The 19,025-nt window shown below is 35.7% G+C and overlaps 1 protein-coding gene across 22 annotated transcripts in view; it reads left to right on the top strand.

Annotated features, from left to right (window-relative positions):
- Positions 1-411: 411 nt before the first annotated feature.
- Positions 412-19,025, top strand: part of MAP2 (microtubule associated protein 2) — a gene marked incomplete at its 5' end in the record, with an annotated part of 74,648 nt that continues 56,034 nt past the window's right edge. For all 22 annotated transcript variants that reach the window (XM_082630864.1, XM_082630866.1, XM_082630861.1 and 19 more), the window contains one exon: positions 412-673. In XM_082630864.1, the coding sequence (XP_082486990.1) occupies positions 412-673 (262 nt within the window). The remainder of the gene's footprint in view (positions 674-19,025) is intronic.

Here is a 19,025-nt window from a genome sequence, read left to right as displayed (position 1 = left end):
CATTATTTTCCCCACTCTTTTCTATCCAGTTTTGTCACCCTACAGATTTTCCCTATACTAAAGAATTCCTTTACTGTACAATGTCACATGTCAATGAAAGTTAGCTCAAGTATGTCCTTAAATGCCAAGCACTAGTTTAAAAAAAACAAAGAGGATATGTAAACTGATGGTGATCTTATATTAAAAGAATAGATATTCCAGAAAAGATCTGTAAAAACCAAGGTGTTAACAATAGCTACCTCTTGATATTAAAAGTGGGTTGTCGAATATGTTTTTTGACCATAGCTAACTAGTGAGCTTGCTCTAAATTTTCCCTATCTTAGTACTACTAATATCTGATAAGCTTTCTCCAAAGTCATGGCTGCCGTTTTTCCTCTTTCAATCACAGGAGAAGTCACAGGACGTTGAAGAATGGCAGATGATCGGAAAGATGAAGCAAAGGCGCCTCACTGGACCTCAGCTCAACTAACAGAGGCATCCGCCCACCCACATCCACCTGAGATCAAGGATCAAGGTGGGGCAGGGGAAGGACTTGTCAGAAGCGCCAATGGATTCCCATACAGGGAGAATGAAGAGGGTGCCTTTGGAGAACATGGGTCACAGGACACCTACTCAAATACCAAAGAGAATGGGATCAATGGAGAGCTGACCTCAGCTGACAGAGAAACAGCAGGTAACTAACGGCTCTTCTGTCACCAGGGCTTGCTTTGTGCTTTGAAGTCTGTTTAGGCTGAAAGTGAATTAATTTACAGCACTGATCTTCTTTCACTAGTGCTAGGACTGAAATTCCAGTCGGTCAGGGGAAGTAGACACCAAAAGGAGAGAAAAATCATGGGAACTAGCCTGACATTTCCCCCAAATTAGTTGTGTGCTCAATCTCATCTCCCTATTTAGTTTTTACCACTTTAATTTTAGTAGACAAATGGCTTGATATATGCATGTTTTGCTAGTAACTGTCAGCACTGTAACTTACTGAAAGAAAACTTCACGAATAGTTTCTTACTGATACTCTTGAATGATACTGGACTTAAATCGATTAATTGATAAGAAGCATATTTACTTTTTAGGGCAGAAAGGAATGTAGAGTCTATCTCCCAGCCTTTAAAAAATAAAAGAGAAAAAGCAAAGAAAACAAACACACACATACATACACAGGAACCATTTAATACTTCCTCAGATAGCTTTTTAAGAACTAATATACAGATGCTTAAAGGAGAACATAATGTAATTTAATCTTAAGTACTTCCTTTCAAAGTGTAATTTCTACCAATAGTCCTCTTTACTGTTGATGATATTGTCATTAATGGCTTAGAGAAACACTAGCCTGCCCTATAATATTCTACACCATTATTTCCCTTTTTTCCATAATTCAGAATTTAATGCATTTGAACACAGCAACTTGCTGACATGCTACTCCAAAGAGAGTAAGTAAACTACTAGTTAGAAAGGCTATACCGCCTTCAAAAACATCCCTTACTTATTCAAAGATTGGTTTTCTATACTCAATTAGTTAACAACATGTGCACTGTACACTCAGTTCAAAAAATATATTTAAATTTTAATGGGCAAGTATGAAAGGCATTTCAAATATACTATGATTTTTTTTTTTAATCCACTCATTCAACAAACTACTATTGGGCATTTTCTATGTACAAGCTGTGCCAGGGCGTGTGCAAGGAATGGACTCTGAACTTCACAGAGCGGATGATCTAGTAGCAGACATTAGACATGTGCGTACAATTAATTCAGATACAGAGCACAGCGTGTTAAGTATCAAATAAGCAGTATAGGAGGACAAAGCTAAAGAGGGATTGTTTCCAAACAAAATTCCCAAGTTGTGCACAGAAGCATCTTGAGGTGCCACAGCAAAGGCACAAGAGTATGGCAGAGTGTTCTAAATACTCAGAAGAAACACTGTGATACTCAATAGCTTTCAAATACTACATGAACTATTAGTTCAAGATAGTTCCATTTCACTACTAGATCACACCCCATTCCTTTTCAAGATGCCCTGTCTTTGTGAAGCTGCATCTTGGCAGTTGCTGTGATAAAAAACAAATACCCTGCAGAGATGTATGTGGAATGGAAAAAGAGGGTGGCAGTGTCCAATCTAATTCAAAGATTTGAAAAGCTGTGCAATGCCCTATAGGCACAAATGTCACATTAGGAAGAAATTGTGGTTAAGAATGAAATAAAAATATTATTTTTACTTTTCATGGTTACAAGGAGGATTGAAAGAGATAGTAGAGTATGTAAAATGAATGACTTAAGAAATAGTCTATTCATTACCATTATTGTTATTAGGATTATCAGTGGTGGTAGTTGTATCTATATGGACAACAGGGCACTCTGGGTCTAGGAATATTTTTCTACAGCTGAGTGTAATTCAACTTGAGGAGGGTGGGACTTGGGTGTCAGGAGCACTAACTGGGAAACTTTTGAAGGGATTGAGGCATCAAGAGTTGAGGACATGTTAGAACAAAATGGTTGTGGGAAAGAAAGAGATAACGTGAGACCAAGACTTTTCTCATCATAGTCCCCTGCAGCACTTGACATTATACCTCGAGGACTCAATAAATGTGTGTTGAGTGAGTGGTTGAATGAATGATGCAAAAAGAAGAAAGTCCTTTTCAAATTAATGGTGAAAACTATTGGAAAGTCTTATTTTGTCTCTTGAACTCTCCCTAGTTGACTCTCACTGACTATTATGGAGGCTTATTACATACTCAAGTAAAAAATCATTGTAGCATGCTTGGTCAAGCAGTAGAGAACCAACATCATTCACTATTTCATTTTTTCAATGGTCTTAATTATTTAAGAGCATCAGAAAAATCTATTTGCCAGGTCAATGTGTCCTTGCCAGCTTCTTTGAGAAAATAATATAAATGAAAAAAAGACTAACAGATGTTTCTTTAAATTGTGGGTTCAGGACCATCCAGAGACAAGTTTGAATTCAGCTTAATATATATCAAATGAATATTACATTACCTTTGGGAGACTAATTATGTAAGTTTTATATGTATATTCAAAGTGACAAAGGCTGTGTAAACAGTCTGCTCTAGGTTACCAGAGTGATGTTTCAGTCCAAATTATGATGTGATTTTAAATCAATGTCCCTCCAGAAAGAACAGGCCAAGTATTGAATCCATCAATTATCCACATGTGGAAAGCAGTAGGAGAGGAAAAAGTGTAAAATATTGTCTTCTCATACCTACAGAGGATTTCCCAGTGATAAGTTAATGTGCAATTAAATTTCTCTCCAAATTTTAGCTTAATAAAAGAATAAATTATATTATTGATGGTTTATATATAACTGTTTCACAAATCACAAACAAAAATTATCCCCAGTAAAAAGAAATGTTCTCAAATCTTAGATATGTTCTTTAAAAATGCTATCTTCTGATGATGGAGACCATTGATACGAGCTGGCATTATATCAATAATTTGAGGTGATTATTTGGAAGAGGACCAGGCTATATATTAGCCCACTCTTTTATCATTCCATATAATGTATTGGTATATTGCAATTTCCCCTATAATGGATATTTCTCAGGACATTGTGAACATGAAACATTTCCCAGTGACATCCTCAGCTCTGTGCTATAGTGTCCAGACCATTCCTGGTTAAAGCCAAAGATCTTTCTTCTACTTTCCTTCTTTGCTGTAGTCTTGTCTTCATTCTTACAAATAAATCTTTTCCTCAACATTGTTTATTTTTATTTATCTCTATAAACAAGATCACATAACAAATGAATTGTAATCATCAGTTCTCCCTCCTTCTTCCTTCCTTTATCAGAGTGGGCTTACTTCACCCAAAGGTCTACCTCATTGTCTCTCATCTGCCCTTTTCAATGTGCACCTTCATTTCTGGGCCATAATAACTTTTAATTTTTAAAGGTGCAAGGCCATAGTCAGCTTATCTTTGATCTTATGCCCTGAGGTGGTGGGGGAGGCAGCAGGAGAGTAGGAGTTGCACAGGAAAAGCTGGAAGGAAATTGTACTTTACATTATATTTCTTTACAGCTTACCCTTCTAGATTTTTGTCTCTTTCCTTCCAATTTAAAGCTAATCCATAGAAAGGTAGATAGTATTAAATGCTCACCTATTACTTTAAGAATGTTTCTTACATTTGTTTTTTGACATGTCCTTTTTAGAAGCCATGCCACAGAAGCCTAACAAAAGAAGTGAGAAAACATTGAGAATCAGGCCATTTAGTAAAGTTAATATTATTGATAAGTGAATAAAACATGTGACTAAAGCAGTCATTTTTAAATTGTTTTCCCTACATGAATAATAAGAGTAAAGTCTTATAATAAACCCTTCCTCTCTTTTCCACCTTATCTTCATTGAAGAAAGCAAGCAGAATGCATTTTGGTCCCTATAGAGTTTGAACCCTGAGTGAAAATTAGAAGCCTCATCTTTAAGCTTCTTATTCGTGGGTGGGGCCCAAACTCATATGAGAATTTATATCATGATAACATCAAGATAACTGGATGTTAGCTTGTAAGATGACCTTTCACACTCCTCTTTATAGGTTTAGCGACCCATCCAAGATCACATGGCTACAGCCAACATGCAGGTCTCCTGCTTTATAGACAAGTGCTCTTTCCACTGCCCCATGCAGCCTGATTCATAGGCACACGCCCAGCTGTGGCTGTTACCAGTCATAGCCAAAGAAGGCAATTCTTCTTCCATTGCAGAACGGTCATGTCCATGTACCTTGAAGCATGACAGAAAATGAGACCTTTATTCCCAGTTTTCAGCGTGAATGGAGAAAGAAAGGAGGCAATTCTGAGAAGTTTACAGATACCAAAACTTTGAAGTATTTAAAATCATGCTTTCGTGATTTTGACTGTTTTAAGGTACAGTGCTTTGAATACTAGTAAAAACACCAGTCACAGTATAAAGTGCCTTCGTGATCATCAAAAGCCAGCATCAGGTATCTCTTTGAGTAAATTTAAAGATTAAAGGGCATTCCTTCAGTAACTGCCCCTTGATTTCCCAGGGCTGCTGTGTTTCCCCAACATTTCCCTGGATTCTTTCCAGGTCTACTCCCTGTCAAAGCAGTGAGATCTGTAAAAGCTCTTCTGGGTTATCCATGGTCAGTTTTTCTAGAGCTTTCTAATGGAGATGCGCCTTCTAAAGCCTGGCCTGCCCTTTCACATCTGCATGACTGAAGCAGCCAAGTCATGAACATAGTCAGATATCTAAGTTTATTGTTGCTGAAATTATAAATTTAAGCTTGAAAATGCACAGTGGAGAAAAATGTTGTCATCACTCACAAGCAAAAATCTGAACATACCTTTAAACTTCTCTCTTTCCCTTTTCGATCTTGGAAAATTCAGCGTTTTCTTACCTCCCCATTCTCCCCTCCTCCATCCCCAGATTTGAGAGTTACTGGTAGGAGTCACCATCCCATTTAAATTGTGGCATATGGTATATAATATATATTAATGTAGGCAGAGCGAAATAGTACAGGACCATTTCTCCTGTGAAATGACTGAAGCCATCCGTACGACCCCCAAGGCAAATAAACAAGCTGGCCTAACAAGACAAGAGGTTGCAGATTTTCCTTTCCTTGTTGTCATGCCAACCACTCATTGCTCTGGCTGCCATTTCCCTGAGCTCCACAGAGAGGAGTGTGCTGAGCAGTTATTTAGCATTCAGGGCGGATCTGCAGAAAAGCACACAGCCTCGCTGCAGAGTGTCTGGCCTGGCGGCGCCGATGGATGAGGACAGAGAATGGGGATCTTTTCAATGTTTTCCTTCGAAAGGTTAGGCATCGGGGGCTAGAAAGAGTGAGAAAGACAAGGATTGATAGAAAAGACATGAGGTTTGTATTTGTCACGTTTGCTTTGTCCTATGTGGTCTCTATACTATTTGAAGGCAGGTTTGGAGAATTGGCTTCAATCATATGTGACTTGTCTTGTTGGTAAATAGAAGGATCTGAACCTAACTGGGGGCTAGCTTGCGTGGACATTGTAATAAAGAACTGCCTCTCTTTATCTTGGTAAGGTATGAGCTTGTTTATAGCAGGTATTGCTAACTAGAGCTTATAATGTTTTACAAATTAGAAGAAAAGACAGGTACCAGATACAGTTGTTTATTTAAATGTGCAGTTAGAGGGTAGTTCTTCCTATAAAAAATTACCTTGTATCTTTCTTTGCTCTTCAGCTGAAGTCTTAGAGTAGAATGTGATTGTCTTAAGCCGGTAATTATGTATCAAAATTTAAGGAAAACTTGGTTTCTCTAGACTCCTTTTAACTAACCCCAATGATGCAACAAATAAAACATGATTTTATTCCTTGGAATTTTAATTGCCTACAAACACTTCGAGTTGTGAAAAGCAAGGCTCGGTGTAACACAATATAATATGATATTTTAAAATTAAGATTAATTTGCATACACATTTACTCCCATGTATGGTCCTCCAGAAAATTCCTCCCATGCACTTGCAGAAATCATTCTCTTTTCTTTATTGTCTTGTTTTGTGTTAAATGTCAGAATCACAAGCAAAAAAAAACCTATTTTATCATTTTGTTTGGTCTACTGGCACTTTGAAAAATTGTGTTGACTTTGAATCTTAATCAATGCAACAGATTTGAGCTAAGAATAATTCAGAACTACTTGTAAAAATTATTGTCTCGCTTGTTTCTAGATGTAGATATAATTTAATACCATTGTAGTTTTTACTTGAGCCTTTCTCCTAATCCTGTATTTTTCAGACCTTATCAAATTTTCTCCTAATTTGCTGTCATGATGGGTCATCATATTTTTCTTTTAATATATTCCAATTATTTGAGGTTTTTAAAATCTCTACTAAGAGAAGATCTCTAAGCAGTTCATAAAATCTTTTGTATTTGTAGTGAGTAGATGACACTAATCAGTCATGGAAACAAGTTTTCCTTGATTCATTTTTCAACCCTCTAAGCCCGTGTTTTGGTTAGGGTTATGCACAGCCTTTATCTGTCCCTTGTTCAATTTCTAAGCATTCTCTCCTCACAAAAGAGAAAAGAAAAAAAAAAAAAAAAGATGAGAAAAACTTTAATACTAATTTGGAACAAATAAATTTCCCTAATATCTGGGGAATATATTCATCATCAATCAATAATGTGTTTTTTGAAATGTATGATGTATATATAAATTGATTATATTGCTTGTATATACCTGAGAAAAATATCTGTCTCTGTATACCAAATACCCCCTTGAGGGTTGGCTTCAGGTTTGATTTTATTGCTGTTGGGAGGTTAGTAGGCCGGGGAGTACCTAACAGTCATCACACCTCCCTCTTTTCTCTCCGAGCTACTTGAGATGAACTGACTTTCTGCTTCAGTGTATCAAGCCCTCTTGCTCTCTCACACTTCACTGCACCTTAGCATGTTACGTAAAACACTGCTTTGACTGTCTGGGGAGCCTGGAAATTCATACCAGGAGCAGTGAACAGAACAACTGGTGCTGCATTGCAGACCTGGTAGTTTAAGCATGATCTGACTTGGCATCATGAGTCCCCGGGGGAAAAGGACACTGAACGCTCGCTGCCCTCTCACTGTGTTACTCACCTCACAGGATGAGTCACCGTTCAACAACCCTCCGAGAAAATACAGTTCTAAAACCAGCCAAGCTGATAAACAGAGAAAGAAGAGAGCATATGTCCTAGGCTCTCATGGCAACTTTTAACAAATATGCAAATGGTAGGTGGTTATTAGAACACAGAAATGAGAGTTAAATATCCACTTTTACAGTTGATTTCAGCAAAACTCAAACTTCAGAAGATATTAGGCAAAATGGATACCAAGGGAGGAATCAAGGTTCAGAGAAAAATCATGTGTAATAGAGATGATTCAGCCTCAGCAGCCTGAAAATTAGACTCAATATTTTCAGTCCAGAGTTTGTGTTTGGAAACATAGGTCAAAGCGGTGCTGGGAGCTGAGCACCTCTGATTCTTGCATAAGTGACTCTAGCATGAATGGTCGGTCCTTTGATTGAACTAACAATCTTCTCTTTTTCAAGCAAAGATAATTTGCCCAAGCAATCTGTTATGGTTTCATTCGTGTGCAGCATCATGAAACGAGTGATGGAAAAATATTTTGAAAGGGTACATACAACAGAAGAGATTATCAGAAGTCCATGATCAAAGATCCAGAGCTGATTCATTTTATTCTCTCAAATGAATCTCTTCTTCTTTCAAACATCCCCATGTACCATGTTTATATCTTGCTAATAATAGCACTGATCATATCAAAACATTTTACTGAGGTTACTTGTTACTTGTTTTAATCCCCATCACTAGGTTCTAAGTGTTTTGAGGTAGAAGCTGTGCCTCATTCATCTTTGTGTTCCTTCTGATATATAATGCAAGGCTTACGTTCCATAGTAGGTGCTAATAAACATTTTTTGAAGTGAGATAAAGAAAGAAAGCGTTAGTATCCATGTTCGGTTTTGAGAATGGAAATCACATCAACAAAATGGGGCTACAAAAATTACACCACAGTGTAAGCAATACATTTTTGGAAAAGATGATGTTAGAAAGGAATACTGGAACTAAAGAGGCAGATGGAGGAACATGAGAGGAGACTAGATTCAAAGTAAAGACTATAGGGGCTTCCCTGGTGGTGCAGTGGTTGAGAATCTGCCTGCTAATGCAGGGGACATGGGTTCGAGCCCTGGTCTGGGAGGATCCCACATGCTGCAGAGCAACTAGGCCCGTGAGCCACAACTACTGAGCCTGCGTGTCTGGAGCCTGTGCTCCGCAACAGGAGAGGACGCGATAGTGAGAAGCCCGCACACTGCGATGAAGAGTGGCCCCCGCTTGCCACAACTAGAGAAAGCCCTCGCACAGAAATGAAGACCCAACACAGCAAAAATAAATAAATTAATTAATAAACTCCTACCCCCAACATCTTAAAAAAAAAAAAAGTAAAGACTATAGAACTTGATTAGGACAATCAAGTAGGAACTCTGAAATATGGTTATAAAGGGAATGTCATGGAGGGATATAGAAGAAGACTTGATATGTTCTGATATGTTCTGAAAATAAGAGTGAAGGTTTGAAGCAAAGAAAGATAATATATCTTTGACTTAAGATAGCAGTAAGACATTTGATTAGAAATATTGTCTTCATGATGAAAACAGCTGAACTGGGAAGAATATGAAAAAACAGGATAAATGACCTTTCTAAGAGACATCAATAATCTAACAGCTAAGAAGTATACAGATATTGAACAACTTTTCTTGTTCATGCCTGCAAAATTGAGCCTCATGTAATAGAGTTGGCCTCGATAGAAAACGATAGAAACGAAATATCCTGCAAACAGAACTCTAAAATGAACGTCTTTGTTGATCCTATCCTCTGGCTGTAAGGTAAGGATTGCCTCACTGCTGTAGATCAGGAGGTCACATAAATTTCATTTCTGACAAATGGACAAACTGAATCTTAAAACAAATTGATGTTCTAAATCATAGACTTAATTATACTTCTGTAAAGGAATATACCAGTATTGGCTTGGAAAGATGTTATGTATCCTGCTTTTGAAGGTTAACCTGAATAAAATATCACCAATGTTCTTTTTTACTCTACTTCATCTGTGAGTCTATAAAATTATTTGAAAATGATAAGTTCTTAGGTAATAAACAGCATTTCCCTATTGAATAACAGGGATATTTATTCACTAACTTTAGGGAAAATGTTTCAATTTCAATTAGATATACCTCTCTAGTTTTGTTATTTTTAAAAATGATAAAAGCTGTTTGTAATCGATAATTTTTTTCTTTTTGACATATTAAAATCAAAGATGCTCCCATTTACACTTTCTAATTCTAATCATTAAGTTTTTCAGTATTTAAAGGACTTTCTTTTTCTCCAAGGAGGAAAATAATAAAATGACAAGAAAAACAACTACTCTTACTTTTATAAGCAATTTTTGAAATGAATCAATTCATTGGATACTTTTTCTCCTTGTTGCATTTTGCATGTTGCTATTCTTTTTCTTAAAGCCAAATTATATTTTTCTCTTTCTTTAAAAATTACCTATTGGCTGTTTTTCTCATCAGCTTGAAAAACCAAGGTTTGTGACTAATGCACTGAAAAGATTGGAATAAACCTCCCCTGAGAGCTTTACCAGAATTGCCTTTTCTCAAAAAAAAATTGCACTAATTTGGCCTAAGTCACAAAGCATGTAAGATAGTTCCTCCAGGCCAGTTCTCACCCAATTCTTATGTCTTGATCGTAGTAAAACAAGAAACAGAGAAATGGGTTTGAAGCAAATACAGATGCCACTTTCAAAAGTCACATTTTAGGAGAGGAAGTTCATTCAATCAAGGTAACAGTGATTTCTGACCTCGTGAAAATATCTGCTCTCTGACCTAAGAAAAATTTAGTACTTGAAATGCTTTTGGACCACAGTGAACTTGCACATATGATCTGAATGCTGTATTGAAAACACTGCTCAAGGGTTTGGCTGTTTCGGTGACACACGTTTCCTTTCTAGTTGGATTTCACTGTTTATGAGTGAATTGAAGCTACCCTAGCTGATAATTTAGTGTCTTAGGACTGGAATCACCAGAGAAGGTTGATTTATTTTTTTTAAGTGAAGGAATAAAAACCTCCCAAATTATGTTTAACTTTTTTAAAGTAAATTTTAAAATAATGAGCATTTCTTCAATTCTAACTAGAAATGCTTGAGTCTCCTATGCTCAAATAATGGTGTTTCAACTCTCCCTTATGTTCTCTGATGCAAATGGGTGTGAAACAAACTATAAATACAAAATGCCTTTCTTCATTAGGTCTGTGGAAAATTTTAGAAATTATTTTTAATATCTATTTGATTAAAATGTCAAGGTGTTTATTTTTTCCTATAAAATTTTAACTATAATGCTTCAAATAATATAATGATTGCATTAAAACTGCACTTCTCTTCCCATAGCTTTTGATCACCTTGTTACTGTCAGACCAAGTCAGCCCTGCTTCTGCATTTCATGTTGCATTTCAGAATTATCCAAGAAAAAAAAGAGCAGAAACCACAAAGTTCCCTGGTTTCATAAGAGTTCTTACTTATACAACAAATTGCTCTTTAGGAAATCAGACCCAAATACAAGCTCAAATAAAACATTTTTTAAGGGTGGAGGACCTCTGTAAAAGTTGGGAAGGAGTGACTGATAATGTAGCAGGGGAATGAAAATGAATCAGAGAAACCAAGCTATTTTTGGTCATATTCTTAGAACCAAAACTTGGTCAGCCTCTTCATAATCAGGGCTATTGTATATGAAATATTGAAATTGTAATTTCATTTTGAAAACATAAAAGTCCTGATTTAGAATTCTTTTTTATATGTCAGGAAGAAAATAATAGATATTTTCATAGTAAATTGAATTTTCATTGCCATATTTTACTAAGAAAAATTCAGGACCTTTTTAGGAAATTTGAATTTTCATATCATCAGGAAGCCCCTTATAACTCTTCCCTAGAACTGTGTTTTTTATGCCAAATGAAGCTCTGTGTTTTTTGACTGTGCATAGCATATGATTACAGTAGCATCTGCCAATCCGAAGCTAAATCATGAAGTAAATAGAACTTGCCTTGAGCACCTTTCCATTTGCTTCCTGAATCCTATTTCTTCATTTTCTTCAGGTTGTCAGCAGTCACCTGCAGATACCACATATGCCCAGGATCCCACTCTGAATGCCATTTGCAAAGCGCAGTTGCCTTGCCCCATGTTAGGCTACCTACCTAGCTAGCATTACATTCTTGCATTTTTCTCAACACTGCCACTCCATCAAACTTGATCTACCTTTCTCTTTCTGCTGCATTCCTACAGTAGAACAACCAGAGCTATTGCCATAATGAGTTACAATTTTATGCTTCCTAGATATCATTTGCTTTCTGATATAGAGTGTCAGTGTCTTCAAATAAAGAATGAATATTTTGACAGTTTTAAGTGTGATATATCACCCTTGGCACCCACAATTGGCAAGTATTTCTAGAGACGTGCTTGGTAACAATGAGACCCACTACACAGAGAAGAGGTATAGACTGAAATAACTAAACAACATTGAAGCAAAATCATCAATGTAAAATTTTATTTCAACAGATCCCTAAGGGACATTTTCTAAAGTAGGATTTGTATGTTATTTTAAAATTTCTGAACATAACTTTGAAATTACTATTATTGTTCTTGTTTGTCTTAACATAATGAACTTTTGTATCCCATGATTGGAGAGAAATTCATTTAATAGTATTTTCCATGGGATGTATTAATCCAGAACACAAAAGAAAATTTTATTCTAGAATAATTTTTGGCATAAAGAAATTTTAAAATTATATTAAAGTCTTTACTTTTTAAATACTATCATAATAGTACAAATATAACATTGGACCTAACACTTATTTTCTTACTTTAAAAAATTATTTTCTCACTTGCAAAGTCTATTGATTTTGCTACTCAGAGACCATGGAGAAAAGTCTTTAACTATCAACAGCTTTGCTTGTTTGGAATTTTTCCAGAGAAGCGGTCCTCCTTCTCTCAGGTTGTGACTGAGCTTAATTTAACAAACATTAGTAAAGGATAAAAGAAGGATGACTGAAAATTATCTTTCTTCTCATTTTTTTTTTGTTTTCTTTTTCACCATAGCATTTTAGTTTTCAGAATTTCACAATGTAATTAATTCCATTGTCCCTTTACCCACAGTATAATTGAAACATTGTTCTCAGGTTATATATATTCAGTTATAATTTGAAAATTATAAAGAATTACCATGTGCACTTAGTGACTTAAAGTCTGCCAAGTTCTTTTAGGACTGATATAAAGAGAATATTTGTGGACAATATTTTTTATAGCTCCAATGACAAAAATAAAATAGGCAGTTGTAGCAGATGGAGAATCACTTATTTAAAATATTTACAGTTCACGAGAGACTGGCTAAGAAGAAAGCACATAAGGTAGATGCTGTTATGTTGCTATTTGCACGTTCATTTTCAGAATGATGTTAGGACTAGAGGCTTAAGCAAACTGTAATTACACAGAAATCACGTTGGTTTATCTGTTTGCTGATTGAATGTACCCTGTGATGTATTTTGAACAAAGTGATTTTCTCATCACATAGTTCCTAAGTTCCATATGCTTCTAGGTCACAAGGCCTCCAAAGATTTACTTAAGTTATTATGCTGGGGATGAGTTAGAAGGAGCAAACAAAAGGTAGCTAAGCTGGTGATTTTTACCATTTTATTGTAACAGTTTTTCCCTAGATGAAATATTTAAATTAATAGAGGTAACTAGTAAAGACTCTTCCTGGTGTATGGAGCACTTATACTTTAAAAGTTCACCCCAGTGACTTCTTTTGGAATCTAGAATGTTTTTCCATTTTTCCGTTGTATCCTCTGCCTCGGACATTCCTAGGTTTTGCAACTGTAGAAGCAATGATTTCCCCATGTGAAATCTTAGACTTGCGCCTGGTGCCCAAGTCCTTTGAGGTACCCAAATACAGGTGAAGCTTTGAAGACATGGAGAGACCCTTATGTGCATGAATGATGGCACATACGTAAATTCACACACACACACTCACATAAGCACGTGTGTGCGCAAGTGCTGTTCTGCACACACAGTACATTTTGTATTGTTTATCCCACAGTTACTCTAAGGATGAATTTTTTCAAGCTCTCTTAGTTTTATTGATATTTCACCTTTTCATTAATGTTATTAATAATGTCTTATGCTACATTCCTTCAAGAGTGTGATGTGTTCAAGACAATGCAGAAGATAATCCAAATTCTCAATGTCTACAAGAAGTAGTACATTTGTAATGGTTTTGACAAAATGCAAAACTGAGTATTTCAAAGCTCTAAAAGCATTTTATCAATTCCCTCAGTGCTTTAATTATTGTATTCAATTTATTAATATTAAGCTTTTTGAAATTTTCAGAGGGACATATTCCCCAAGACATTTCTTTCTCAAATTAATTTAAGATCAATAAAATATTACAAGCTGATTTAATTAGTAAATGTTTAATATATGAAGTACAAACAACAATATAAATATACACACATTACTATATTGGGATCCCCCAATACCAACAACAGCACAAATCTTTAACTAGAATATGTAAGTATAAAGCTAGACCATATTTGCTTACTATATTTCTTCTGCTGTACCCTTAAAATTACAAGTAAAATTTTCCAGTAGGTACTATTTTTGATCCGTGCTTTGCTTTTCTAATTACTTTTGATTCCATACTATAATATCCTTAACCTGCAGTATCCTTTCACTGATAACCATCTTAATTTACTAAGCCTTTCCCTTTGACTAAATTTAAATGTTAGGCCAATTCTATCCAAGTTCTAAAAATTTCATTTGAGTAAATTAAATTGTCAGTCTAAACAAGATTATGGATTTAAGCACACAGGTTGAAATAGGGAAAAAGAGAGAGCGAAAGAGGGAAAATTCTCCTATAATCGTACACCGTACTCCTAATCCTAGCCCAAATGCATTTCAGAAGAGGACCATATGAGTGACTGTGGTGAGATCAGCTAAAATCGGTGGCCATTACTAGAAAAATCTTAAAAAACAAAACCATGCCCTTCAATGAGATTGCCCCGCTTTCAAGCACAATTAAAATGTAGGAACACCATGTCTTACTCATGTTTGTAGCCCCCGTAATGACTAAGCATAGTTCCATCATCTATAGTGGATGCGATATAAATTCTCTTAAATTTAAGTACCCATCAGAATGAACTTTGTGCAATCATGATCGTGTATCTTAAATGCATTTATCTCCATAGACTAACTTTACTGCAAAAGCATTTCCCCCCATAGATTAAATTTATCCTAGGTTTAGTCAATAAATTTTAGGAAGAAATCTTTGAAAAAGCTGGTATGCAGAGATCTACAGCTGTAGTGTTGGCCAGGGTGACCCTTTGGAATCAATGGGAGTCTGACTAGCGAGGGATATGCCAACACTGGCCTCTTTAATAAGTGCTAAGGTGCCAGAGAAACAAACAAAACAACAACAAAAATCCAATCTGCTCTTTTAATTTCCTTCATCACCAGTTGATTACAGGAAATAGCTTCAGAGAGAATATTTACTCTCCAAATTAAGCAAGGAGTAGAAGCAAGGAACTTTCCTTCTTTCCCTGCTTTTATGAATTTATCTAAGGTATTTGTTTGGCAGGGCGCTTCCAACACAGTGCTTTCCTTGTTGACTAGTTTCCATCAGCAGCAGCAATTAGCATCAGTTTCCTAGGCAACCATTCTGTACCGTACTGAGAAAAACCTTTTCTTGACAGGAGCGTTCTAAAATTGTTTTGTTTTCCTTCTTTCACAAGTGTACGGTAGGCTTACTTGTCATTTATTTTAACACAGCACTATTATGCTCATTATTCTTAAATGCAGAAACACTTGCTGGCTTTTATATTCCATGTGGTTGAATTTATTGTCGATGTCTCTTACTTTTCTCTTAAACAACCTGAAAGAAATCAACAAAAATATGTTCTCAGGCATATGCCAACTTGCTTGGATTTTTTGTTCACAGTCTAATTGATGAGGCTTTACATGTTCAAGTAATCACAGCTGGTTCTGATGAAAACCCAAAAGGTACACATTCAAAATCAGACTTCTGTGCATACCAACAATGTCCTGTGTTGCTCAGGACAAAGTTGGAATTCTCAGGACCACTTAGAAACTTTCAACTCCATTGTTTTTATTATAAATCAATGAAACAATATTGATAGATTAATATAACAAAATAACTAAATTTAAAATAGGTGCTAAAAACTGGTTCTGAGACTGGCAACAAAATTTGACATGATAAAATAATGTGACCAGCAGAGAATAGCAGTGGTGTAGCATGAATCAGCATCATGGAAGAAAACAGAGGGCTGCAACCCAACTGTAAATGCTGAATAGTATGGTACAAGGGTAGAGTAAAATTTACTTTAACATTTTAGTTTAAATAATAAGTGGCAGGAGCCTGATAGAGTCTGTTAGATAGTGACCCAAAATTCAGGCAAGAAGGTACTCACTGGGAAAAATGAGAGAATCGTCCTAATGTATAACAAAAACCCTCAGGTCTTTACCTACATTTTGCAATCAAATGATGATAGTAGACTTGGTGATAACAAGACTGTAAAAGTGATTAAAACAGTAATATGTAATTTAAATAAGCACTTGATATATAAATTTCATTTAATTGTCACAACATACCAAAAGATGAATATCACTTCTATTCCCCTTCACAGATAGGGAAACTGAGGGTTAGAGAGATTGTCACTTACTTGCAGATGGTAAGAGATAAAGAGAGAATTTTATTCCAGATTTTCTGACACCAGAATCTACTATGATATAAAATATTTGTACTGCACTGATGTAAATCAAAGTGATATTCAAATGAGACAGTAAATTGCCTTTATCCATTATTTTGCCAGTTTTCCAACCTGGAAAATGTGTTACTGTGTGGATTAAATAATATTGACAGGAAATAAAAGTGCCTAGTGTAGCAACTTGTTTAATAACCTTGTATTGCAGTATGATGCTCATTCATTATTTATGATAATGTAAGTATCTTAGCATCATATCTTTGAGGTATTATCAAGTAGGTTTCTGTGGATGAGAGCATGTCTCAATTAGTTGCTTCTTTTTTTTATAAATTTATTTATTTATTTTTGGCTGCATTGGGTCTTCATTGGACTTTCTCTAGTTGCAGCGCGCAGGTTTCTCATTGCGGTGGCTTCTGTTGTTGCGGAACACAAGCTCTAGGCGCGCGGGCTCAGTATTTGTGGCTCACGGACTGTACAGTGCAGGCTCAGTAATTGTGGCACACGGGCTTAGTCGCTTAGCAGCACGTGGGATCTTCCCGGACCAGGGCTCGAATCCGATGCAGGGGATTCTTAACCACTGAGTCAACAGGAAAGTCCCTCAATTAGTTTCTTACATCTATTTACTCCTATTGGTGGTATATGTTAACACCAGTATGTTTACCCAACAACAAGAAAAAACATTCTTCTTTCCAGAATTCAATTCAGTCTACTGAGGACTGCTTTGATCCTCTTGTGAATACTGACCCCATATCTGTTATCCAGAATACATTTACAAGACAGACTTCACTTTTTTACCTGTAGCTGTTTATCTATATAGTGATGATATGATATCACCTGTTGCTCTATTCCCTGTGCTGTGTCTTTAAATCCCTTGTTTTATATCAGCTGATGATCAATAACATTATTTAGAGGTTATAAGATGAATTTGTTTTTAAAAAATGAGGCTTTTATTGTTTTTATTCCAACTGATTTACAGCAAGATCATTTATCAGATCAATTCCAAGTTATTCATTTGCTTAGGCATGATGGGACTTTACAGCCACATCATGAGCCATTTTTGTATTATTTATAAAAACTGTCTCATTACCATAATGACACTGCTAATAAAGTAACACCAAGTTAATACTCAGATACTGGTTGTAAGGTTTTCACTGAAATTCGAAATCCTTGACATTAACAAAAGAGAGAATAAAACACATATTATACAAGCTCCTTAACTAAGACAATTTCTAACATAGACTAAAAATGTCCACTTCCAGAAAATTTTAGACGTTCAAAAGAAACATAACCGAGCCTTTCAGAATTTCAGATTACAGTAAGATGTGTCATGTTTACAGCTGTGAAGATCAATGCTAACTTTCAATGAAGTATAATGAATAGTACTTTTTCAATCTATGCATAATCTGTATTCATCTTTAATCTTCTGAACAGCTAAGTTCTATTCAAAATTTTATACGTATAATGTTTGGAAGAAAAAATAACAAAGAATTAGACTAGAAATTAGGAAAGGCAATAAGGAGGTAGAACAAGTGAGCAATGAAAAATTAAAATGTCTAATCTCTTAATTACAAAAAGAATGTTTCATGTTGCTAATTGTCCTCAGCAGTAGATAGGGGTTATCATGCCTTTAAGAATGCTGTCTAGAAGACAGTGTTAAATTGGGACTTACTGGCTGGAATCTAGAGCAGATGGTAGACCAGAACCTACACAGCCAAAGAAGTGGGTATAAAGCCAGAGAATAAATAATAACATCCCTCTAGCTCTGTCTAGAAAAAAACAAAAATCTGCCCTTAGCCATGAACATAGATGATTGCAGACTAACCATATTATCTGATATTCATCATAATGATAGCCTAGTTGGGCTGGACCCTTAGGGCATATCACTGTTGCTCTTTCTTTAAAGTAGAAATATAAAGGTAGAAGACTCAGAACAATATATGGCTGAGAGAAAATGAAAACATCTTGGTAAAGAACTAGTGGGAGATCTTCTTTTTATTTGAGTTCCTTGATGTGCCAGGCCTGTTATATATTTTTGTAATTGAGTTCCTCACAAAAACCTGTGAGATGGGTACTATTATCATTTCCATTTTTTTATTGAAGAATTGAAACTCAGTGAGTTTGAGTAAAATTCCTAGGATGAAGTAACTAGAAAGTAGTAATGCTAGAGTTTATACCCACATTTCTCTGCATTAAAGTCCATGTGACTTTGTCTAATGCACACTATAAATGACAGTAATCCCCTAGATAGAAAGATACGATAGATGGGTGTATGGATGGATGGGAGGATGGATGGAGGCGTTTAATAAATACTTGTAGAATGAATAAAGAAATTATATATATAATTATAAAATTAAGTACATATATATATACATATATAATCACACACACATTGTAACTCTTATGTTATCATTTTTATAGGTCTGATTTTGTGACTGCCTTCCTTTATCTTTTGTATATGTTTGACACGTTTACCATTAATCTTCCCTGAACTTCACCTGAACCCTGAGTGAATTTGCTCCTGTTCCAGGAGCCAGGCTATAATGGTGAGCCTCACTCAGGAGATCTGCTGATTAGGCCTCCATTGCAAAAAGGCCATCCTCCGTGGGGGAAGCTACCATCTCTGCACTGATGACAGCCCTTTCTTAGAGGAAGATTTTTGAATTGACTGGACCAATTGAAACACCCAGAGCAATCCTATACTCATGTTTTCCTAAATACACTA

Source organism: Mesoplodon mirus (genome assembly GCF_964341445.2).
Source record: "Mesoplodon mirus genome assembly, chromosome: 8".
Lineage (NCBI taxonomy): Eukaryota > Metazoa > Chordata > Mammalia > Artiodactyla > Ziphiidae > Mesoplodon > Mesoplodon mirus.
Note: the sequence above shows the minus strand (reverse complement) of the source record. Positions and strands in the feature narration are given on the sequence as shown.